Source organism: Melanotaenia boesemani, unplaced genomic scaffold (assembly GCF_017639745.1).
Source record: "Melanotaenia boesemani isolate fMelBoe1 unplaced genomic scaffold, fMelBoe1.pri scaffold_215_ctg1, whole genome shotgun sequence".
Classification (NCBI taxonomy): domain Eukaryota; kingdom Metazoa; phylum Chordata; class Actinopteri; order Atheriniformes; family Melanotaeniidae; genus Melanotaenia; species Melanotaenia boesemani.
Window position 1 is genome coordinate 1881 of NW_024580641.1, and position 10090 is coordinate 11970.

Here is a 10090-nt window from a genome sequence, read left to right on the forward strand (position 1 = left end):
AAAAAGCCCCATGCATCTGGACCAACACTGAGAGATTTTTCCATGCATCAGGGTGTACAATATAAGATGTGTAAATACAAAGACACAATAATCTCAAACTCCAGTGGTACCAATTGTTTTGAACTGGGGGGCAGAGTTGTGATTGTGAGGAACATTGTGCACTCCACTGGAGAAACACACGTGGTATATGAACTTTTGGGGATGGGGGCATGTTTTTTCAACTACCCCATTGATTCAACAGCTCTTGGAATGAAGTTGTTATCAGAAATGTCTGGTCAGCTTGCCAGTGCTTTGGTAAAAGACTTCACAAGACCACTGCTTTTATTGCCTCTTCAGAATATGTTTGTAGCTTTGCCTCTGCTACATAGTACATAACTTGATGAACTTTGCAGGATGCCCTCATTCAGTATAGTGGAGTTCGTGGATGAAGTTGACTCTGATGGTTGCAAAAAAGTGGATATTATTCCATTAGAGTGGTTCAAGGGCACCTACAGAAAATTATGCTGGTGGCCACCAGCCACGCTCCTGAATGTAACCAAGGCTGTGAAAGAGGGAACACCACCAGCCAAAAACTGGATTCTCTGCAATGTGCGTGCTATCGGAGACGCAGGTAACTTTTCCAATTAATTTATTTTTTTCCTGTCAGTTTGCATCAATTTCTCTATATTGTCCTTCTCTTTTTCCTCTCTGTGCTAGTCCACTCTGGATGCTTTCTTCTCCACTCTGTGCACTCGGTTGTCCTCTCTGTTCTCTCTGATCTCATGTCTTTTTTTTTTTTTTTTTTTTTTTTTTTTAACAAGTTAATCTAATGTATTCTGGAAAAATATTTTCTTTTTGACATCTTCTTCGGAGGGGTATAAGGAGCTTGATTAGACCTTATTGATTACATTATAATGGTTGAAAATATTTTGGAATGAAGGGTTTTAAATGATGTTTAATGTCAACTCATAGGCTATCAACAGTAATGCAACAACAAATAAGTAGTAGCTGACACAAACATGTACTCTTATTTAAAAAAAAGAATAAAGCACTGCATAATGTTATTGATTTGCTATTGTTTAAGGCTTCAAGCCACTGAATAGTGTTCAGATAAGTAGAGGGATGCGCTTTTTGCTTAGTGCATTATATATCAAATACCCACCTCAGAAAAATTATATGTGCTGAGACTCAAAACTGTGGTACGATGTGAACCATGCATTTTGTGATCAATAGCAGCCCTTTTTTTTATCACCAATGTAAATATAGTTCTGTTTAAATATTTGCCTCACTCCTTTTATTTTGTGTCGTTGTATTACAGCCACTTATACAGATGCCAGGGTGAAACTCCATCAAGCTGAATATACATCAGACCTGACAGACACTGACGATCGCTTGAGAAAGAGAAAGTAAGTGTTTTGGGAAATGCGGGTTAAGGGCAATTTCCTCTAGAAATAATGTGGAGGCAGTTTATATGGATTAGTTTATGTTAACCTCTATAGGGGAAGTGCAAAACTCTTCGAAAGCCAAAAGAGCAAGCAACTAGAATCAACTGAGAATTCTGATTCGGAGGAGGAATTTCCACCCACTCCCCCTGAAAAACTCCTTGGGCTAGCAGCAAAGCAAATGATCAGCCCCACTGCCCAGCGAGTTGCCAGTTCCACTATCCAGCAGGGCGCCAGCCCCACTGCCCAGCGAGTTGCCAGTTCCACTATCCAGCAGGGCGCCAGCCCCACTGCCCAGCGAGCTGCCAGTTCCACTATCCAGCAGGGCGCCAGCCCCACTGCCCAGCGAGTTGCCAGTTCCACTATCCAGCAGGGCGCCAGCCCCACTGCCCAGCGAGTTGCCAGTTCCACTATCCAGCAGGGCGCCAGCCCCACTGCCCAGAGTCTTGCAACCCCCGGTTGTGAAGCCATGTTCTCTAAACTTCTTACAATTCTAGAAGAAGTGAAGGAGACCCAGCGGGTTCACAGTAAGATATTAAATGCCCTACTGAAGAAGCAAGAGGCACCAGTGATGGAGGTTCCTGAAGGAGTGGCCTTCCCTCTGCAAACTCAAGCTGATGTTGAGGCTCTCGATGAGAAACTGAAAGACCGCAGTCTAATGTCTACTGTTGTAAGTTTACATTTATTTATTTTTTTCTCCAAAGTGATTTGCTCTAGGCTAAAATATGTATTGCATTACAATAAATTACATAAAGGCTACAACTTCAAATATGTTTGTTTGACATTCCAGCTGAATCTTTAATGCTTGTTGTGTTCAGCATTTACGCTATAGTTTTCTTCTATTTTCTTCTATCTTTCTTTTAAAGTTGACATATGCTTTTAAATCCTCCCTTTTCACATGTGAATCAATCATTTATGGTTTATATAGAGTAGAACTGCAATCCTTTGGTCTGAAATTGTCATTAGTATGGCTCCACACAACCTCTAGATACTGGCGGAGATTGCTGAAGCATTAGTCCAAAGAGCTTTGCACAAACAAGGAGGCTTTTACCCACCGATGCAGGTACATTTCCAATAAAAAAAAAAAAAATGGAACCAGGCATTTAGCAGAGGCTCCGATGACAGGGGACGATGTAAGGGGATGTGGGTTAATACACCCAACAACCGGACATTTTGACTTGTCTGCTTGCAACTTTGGCATGATTAAACCTGGACTACAAAATCGAAGCGAGCGGAAAAAATGGTGGATCATGAAACTGTTAACCCGGACGTCCATGACCATATTTAGCGGACCCGCAGCAAATACTGCGACGTAATAGGCAAAAAAATGTAATACCGAATGGAGAAAGCTAAACAGATTGAAAAATATGACCAAAGAGAATACTAAGATATATACGCAGCACCAGGTGAGAATAAATTACATTTTTCTGCACTTCTAAACCCTCAAAGAACACAAAACTTGTATTTAAGGGCTTAAAAAAGTGGATTTTGCATATGTCCCCTTTAAAATTGCTGCAATGTACAGATTTTGAGCGATTCTGCTCCAAATGACAAAAAGTCTCCCATAGACTTCTATTGTAAAGACTCTCAGAATAACGATCTCTCCACTGTCTGTCTGCATATCTGTCTTTGTCTCATCTCTCTCTGTGTCCATCAGTCTCATCTAGCTATCTTTCTATCTACAATGCCTCTATCTAGCTATCCTCTCTCTAATCAGCAGCAGGTGGCATTCCTTGAACAGTGCTGATATGGTGTCATTTAGTGTCTATATACAAATGTAGCTGTTCTCTATCGCTCTCACACACATGTAACATAAAACACATACATGTAATGAGGTGAATAGATATGTTCATTGTATGTGTTTGCCCCTTAAACTTCACAATGACTTCGGTTCAGTCCTGTTCAGCTAGATGATGAACCTCATTCAATTTCCACTTAAACTTTGTTTTAGCTGTCTTCCTGCCTTTTACAATTATTTAAGTATACTGTACTGTTTTTTATTAATACACCAGTTTGACCTTTTTATGCTTCCAGCATGTTTTCAGTGTCATTACTTCTGCTAATTCTTCAACAAACAAACGGTTCAGACATCTTTCTACCATTTTTAACAATATTACACCATCTTAAGCTATTTCATTTGCATTTCAGTGTAACACCTTCAGCATAAACGCATTCACACTGCTGTTTGCCGTTTGCAATAACAGCATTTTCTTGTTGTCTTTGCAGTTAGTCTAAACCTTTCTTTTTCCTCCTTTTGGCTCTCATCCTTAGGCTGCCGTGGTAGCAGATGTAGGGGGCACAAGTGTAGATGACGCAACAAGGCGAATGATGAAATTCCTTCTGTCAAACGAGCTGGCATTGGACTACAACCTGTTCGGCCGTCACGGAAAAAAGAAGTTTAAGGACTTGCGTCTTTTCAGTGTTGTATATGGTAAGTAATTTGGAAAAGAACTGTCACAAGATGAAAATGTCAATGTGTAAACAACCTTATTCTTTCTTTTTGGAATAAGATGCGCTGAAACTTGTATAGTAATGACACCAGTTTATTGGAAGGTATGGCAAGCGTTTGTATTAATATTATAAAGTGTAACTATACCCCCTAACTGTGGCATAACTTCGCCCACTGCCAAATTTTGAAAAATGCCCGAAACTGCTGGAGTGGAAGAGGAGAGGGGAGGCAGTGGTCAGGGGGCAGAGTGTCGCCAGGTCCATAATACACTGGAAGCCTGAGACTCTTTGATGAAAGAGGACAATTAGAAACTCAGTTGAGCATATAGATGAGTTTTTATCCACCCAAAATTGTTAAATTGGATTGTACAGATCAGTAAAATCAAGCAGCGTTTTCCACTGCCGTCTATCAGCTGATCGCTGTTCAGCCCGATGTGGACTCCAGCGATTCATATGAGGCAGATTCAAAATTACGATCACTGTGGCCATTTCACAAATTTCTTTGAGGAACACAGAGCCAAAGAGAGGGGCAGTGTGGCAGCCGTGAAGTTCCTGTCCTGGTTGGGGGATGACTTTTCTCCACCAAGGGCAAAAACAATGAAACTCCTCACACAAAATCCCAGTTTTTCACAGCTAAGTGAACAACCTTAGCTGCTGGTACACACATTTTTGTGTATGCATGCCCGTCCCACAGCTTAACTCATTCCAGATAGTAACCATTTGGGTTAGTCTATATAAGTGGTGATTATCCTTTAGTTCAGGGGATTTCTTCATTGGCCTTAGAAATTTACTAGGTTCTGCAGATCAGTTTTTCTATTTTTAGATTCTTGACTTTTCATACTAAACCTTTTTTAACACCAGGTCAGTATCCAGAGTCCTTCATAATCCATCCACTTTCAACACCACTAGCGTAAAAAGAAACATATTCTTTTGCATTCTTTCCTGTAATGCTTTTAATGTTTTATGTAAAGCACTTTAAATTGTCCTGTACATGAACTGTGCTATACAAATAAACTTATCTTGCCTTGCCTTCAGTCCCACTGGCTAGGGCTTATATCCAGAATAAGAAGGCTACAGTGTTTATATATGATTCCCATTCAACACTTTGAAGCAGCAGCTTCTTTCCCAGTTTAGCATTCTCTCACTGAATTCTGCATTAAATTTGGATTTTTCATGCAGTAGCAGTTTTAACGCTGTCTGTGGTCAGTAGATGATGAAGAGTTAATGCGCAAGGCTCTAGCACTATCAGAGATATCAAAAGCTCAGAGGATCGGGTGATTTCTCTCCCTAAATTCCTTCGTCAGGCGAAGCAGCACCAGTACGATGAGACTGAGCCATGCATAAAATTAGCACTGCTGGCTGGGCAGAGACCTATCTAGAGACCCGCTGATGAACAGTCATGATGATTCCATTGACGGCGTCTGGGTGGCCGGTGCAGCTGTACTGGTTGGAGCATCACCGAGTCTATTTTTTATATTTTTGTAACAAAACCATGAAATAGCTAAATTGAAATTACTCTAAGAAAAAGAAATTGTTTGTGTTTCAACACCCTTCAAATTTCTGACCAATATCTATCTAGCTATGGTGGCCATGGCAATTTTCATCATTTTCATCATCAGTTTTGGGAGACACAGTAAAGAGAGGCTATCGTACTATTTTTTACATTTTTAATATTTTCATGATAATATTCTTATTTATTTGTAATCTATCACACTGAAGTGTAACATAGCTGAAAGATAGATCTTAACAAATATGTTTTCTATTTGATTTTGTTTTTTATCATTGTTTCAGCTGAACTGGTAAAAAATATGCTCATACATCATATACAAGGAAAATCAGATGATTTCTCACATAATTTTCTTCATCAGGACAGTCGGACCAATGATACACCAGCTGTCACGCAGGTGCATGATATTGATGTTCAGATTGATATTCTGCTTCTGATTTTCAAAATCTAAACTGTGGAGCTTCGCTAATGCCCCAATATAAGAACATGAGTATTTGTGTGTGGCTCCGCATCACCTGTAAAACAAAAGCTTTCTATTCCATATTTATATGGATCTCTGATTCGCCTAAATACTGCAAACTGCATTTATCATTAAGGCAAACATCCATCCATTATCTTGACCGCTTTTCCATTTCGGGTCGCGGGTGAGCTGGAGCCTATCCCAGCATTTTAACAGGTGAGAGGCAGGTACACCCTGGACAGGTTACCAGTCTGTCGCAGGGCCAACACAGATAGACAAACAACCATTCACACACACACACTCCTAGGGAGAATTTGGAGTGTCCAATTAACCTATCATGCATGCCTTTGGACGGTGGGAGGAAGCCGGAGAACCCGGAGAGAACCCACACATAGACGGGGAGAACATGCAAACTTCACACAGAAAGGCCACCGCCCTCAAGGTTCGAACCTCCCCCCAGCCAAGATTCGAACCAGCGACCTTCTTGCTGTGAGGCTGCGGTGCTAACCACCACACCACCGTGCACAATGTATACTTACACCAATTTTCTTACACATGGGCCAGTGGGTGCAGGCTGGAGTGGGTGGATATGGGCGCAGAATTTGCGGGAGCAAGCAGGTGTGGGATTGAAAAAACAGTCCCGTGCAAGTCTAGTACACATGTACACACATACATACATACTCTGGCTCTCCGGGTAAAGAACTGCAGAGCAGAGGAAGGAGTGTCTGTCCTCAGTATCATCACTGTGGTTCGTGCTTTCAGGTGAAGGAGGCGGAGAAAAAAAATCCTCCACCTTATGTTAGAGTGACTGCTATAGCTAACCATTAATATACTACTGACACATATATTGAGGATTTGCACGTGTCGTCACGAATCACGTGACCTTGCCATGTCCGCCACATTGGTAGGCAAGCTTTCCCAATAGTGTATTCACTAGTGTACATTTGGATGCGTTCTTCGTTTTCCTTTTTCTCCCACCCCCTGAAAATAGCAGCACAAATTATTCTCATTGTTATTTCTCTTCCTGACAACACCAAGTATCTGAATAATCGACATTCTCCCGTTATCTGGAGAAAATAAAGCCAATTGAATACGATCACAGCAGTCTCGAGTGCAGCTAACTAACCAGTTTGCTACCCGACCATATTACTTGTTTATATTATTCATAATCCTCCCACACTGCTGGATGGAAGCGTAGACAAGCCTGTATGCAGATCCAGTCATTCGTGTTCAGCGTTTGAGTTCAGTATCTTTTTTTTAATATATATATATATATTATACCGGCGGGCGGTATGAACAGGTTCATTGTGATCCTCGTTCATGAAACATGCACAGTATAAGGGGCTTACTGGTACCATGATGCTTTTTCCAGATGGAAAATTGCATAAATCAAGAACATCGCTGGACCTTATTTAAGCGGATAAAATCTATGCATGTTATGTCTACGATTGGAAGTGATCATCTGCCCGAAATGTAACAAGCGGCCGTGGGTCGCTCAGTTTCTGTCGGTGCTCCAGTCACGGTGAGCAACATGTCCGAATATAGTTTCTCATTACAGCACATCTCCTCATCTGCTGTTATTAATCTGTAAACACAACGTGCGTTTTCTGTTTAACAGGACACATTGTCACCTGGATTTTAGTGTCCTGTGGGTTTTGTGGTGAGGAACAGCAACAGACCTGCGGTGGCTTCATCGGGTTCTGGCAGATCATCACTTTCTGGCACATCTCAGAAACACAAATAGTATTATCTCAATTTAGTTTCCCTGTTTATCATTTGTTTTCAGTAGAAAATAAGATAACATGGACAGATTATACACGGACCGTCCTCCGCTGCGATACACAATTATTTTTTTCCGTGTTCGGCTGGAAATCAGTAATCAGACTTCTATGATCTCTTATCTTTTCTGTTATGACAACCCACTGCTACACATGTGGTAACCATGGCTATATAGACACTCCGCTTCATACTAATTGATATTTCTAGAAAACTGAACGCTTTCCACGCTATACTTGCAGTGCTCTCTATGCTTACAGCCTACCAAAATTGTCTACCATGGGGGCATGGCAGTATACAGTCACGTGGTTTTTGTGACGTAGCTGCAAATCCTCAATACTACTGACAGACTGAGACATATGCTAGAATGGCGTCTGGGTACCATGGTAATGGGTGATGCGTTTGTTTTACAGAGGCTCTTAAGAAGAACACATTGACGGCACAAGTGAACCAGCAGGAAGCTGAGAGGGCACTGTCAAAATGGTTCACTGGGGCAAGAGACAGAGGAGGACGAAGGGCGTCCAGACAGCCAATGCAAACTTAAACAGAAATGTGTTCTCGGGTACAGGTATGTTATTAAATTGATCTTATTACTTATTACTCATTTAAAAGTACAGGTGCTAATCCATTTTATTGAATTGTATTGCTTTGATGTAATCTGCTTTGATCTGTTATTGTTTTAATCATTAAAAGAGCTATACCTGATCTTGCACAATTTTGAACCGTGAATGAGGAAAACAGTTTAGTTTGAACTTCACGCCCCGCCCTTGACAATTTTCCCCAGGAAGAGACACTCCTACATTTATAGCAAAAATACTAAACATTCCTCATGAAACATTCCTAAAGAAGAAAGTAATAAACAGATCCCTGTCTAGGAGGACTACAGCCAGTTTTGAGTCCAAATTCAGTCACAGGCATCTCGAAATGCTGTCCACATCCAGTTGGCTAAACCGAGAATTACACGAGCTCTATTCCTATTTTGGTCCCACTTGTGTTTCAGATCTTTCTTTTCTCGCCCAGTTTTAATCCGTTTAGTCTGTTTTGCCGTATATACAGTAACATCCCGTTGAGATATCCTAGCTTTCCTCTCGGTAGCCATGCTGTTCTGTTTACAAGATCTGTTGCGCATGCGCTGGGAGAGAACACCCCTCGTTAGGGAACGCTCTTACAGGCTGATTGTAAACCGGAAGATCTCTAGAATTACCCCATTGGCAGAGAGAGCGTCACGCCATTGGCAGCTTTGCCATCTAAAAAGGCCTGGACTCGTACATATGAGTTTTAAGTTATGAGTTATAAGTTATCAATGAGTTATTTATATTTATCGAATAATCCTTTTACCAGAAAATATACCATGTAAAAAAACATTCTGAGCGAGATAAAATCAGGTATAGTTCCTTTAATCTGTCATGTAAAAAGAGTTGATGCCATTTTAAACGGTAGTAGAAGTACAGGAAATTGTTATGTTCTTAAAATGTTACTCAGTTACAAATTGTAACTTAAAACTAAAATAACTGGTGTCATTGCATTAATTATTATTGCTTTGTATTAAAGTTATACCATGTAACTTTTGACCTAAATATAAGAAAAATGTAGTAGATCATAATATAATGATTAATGTAAGTAATAATAGATGATTTTTTTAGGGCAATATGCAGCACTTGACGCATGTTAATGCTCCGAGAAGGCTGCCATCCTCAAAAACCAGACATCGTAAATTTGCAGGAGTGGGCCATCTCTTGTTGGATCATGTAACCTAAAACGCTTTGTTTTATGGCTTGATGACTTTAAATCAGCTGTTCAAAGTGGTCTCTGCAAACATGACTCCAAAACACAGATAGAGACTCATTAATTTTGCAACAGTTGTGGTGCCGGTGGGAAGCTACAGGTCTGCTGCTTATGCTAGCCAAAAAGTTACACGGTATAACTTTAATTATTGTATGATACCTTGATTTCATTAAGCTCTTAATATAATCTTCATCCTAAATCTTTTACTTAGTGTGTGTTTAATAAATTCCAAATGTTTTAATCAGCATTTAATCCATTTTACCCCCTCAGCTTCTGCTCCATGCCTGACTGTCCTGGAAAGTGGTTCTGTCTAGACCCTCTACAGTTTCATCCATGTTCCTCACGATTATGCAATGTTGATCTGTTGTCCTGTTCAGTCATTATTCACCTCTGAAAACTTGTTTTAAAAAAATTCATATGATAGAAGTTATACTGTCCATGTATAATAAAAGCTGAATTTGGAAATAAATTAGGCTCAGAAAGTTGTTCAAATCCTGCGGCTGTTTGGTCCACTTTAAACGGACACGTTGTCCGCTTCCATGGATAGTCCACTTCTTTTGGTGCTGTCTGAACACCAAACACATCTTTTTGGGCACCTAACAAGCAAACTCTGGTCCACCTGAAAGCCGGGGGTCTCAGTTTACTTGCAAACAGACTATGTGGTGGAACAGGAAGAAGTGGCACATTCCAACT

At 40.6% G+C, this 10090-nt stretch overlaps 1 protein-coding gene across 2 annotated transcripts; it reads left to right on the plus strand.

The window, feature by feature from the left end:
* The first annotated feature begins 283 nt into the window (after positions 1-283).
* Positions 284-9847, plus strand: LOC121636194 (coiled-coil domain-containing protein 8 homolog). Of its 2 annotated transcripts, none has more exons than XM_041979464.1 (6): positions 284-610; positions 1298-1385; positions 1479-2091; positions 3693-3852; positions 8026-8180; positions 9668-9847. In XM_041979464.1, exons 1-5 carry the CDS (start codon positions 394-396, stop codon positions 8154-8156), a joined length of 1209 nt encoding a protein of 402 aa, XP_041835398.1. In that variant the 5' UTR covers positions 284-393; the 3' UTR covers positions 8157-8180; positions 9668-9847. The 2 variants fall into 2 exon arrangements, with proteins under 2 accessions (XP_041835398.1, XP_041835399.1); XM_041979465.1 differs by having other exon boundaries at positions 448-588.
* The last annotated feature ends 243 nt before the right edge of the window (positions 9848-10090 follow it).

Coding starts and splice junctions, on each gene's coding strand:
- LOC121636194 (XM_041979464.1), top strand. CDS start 394: ATGCCCTCATTCAGTATAGTGGAGTTCGTGGATGAAGTTGACTCTGAT. Junction 1,386..1,478: donor GATCGCTTGAGAAAGAGAAA/GTAAGTGTTTTG, acceptor TAACCTCTATAG/GGGAAGTGCAAAACTCTTCG. Junction 2,092..3,692: donor GCAGTCTAATGTCTACTGTT/GTAAGTTTACAT, acceptor TCTCATCCTTAG/GCTGCCGTGGTAGCAGATGT.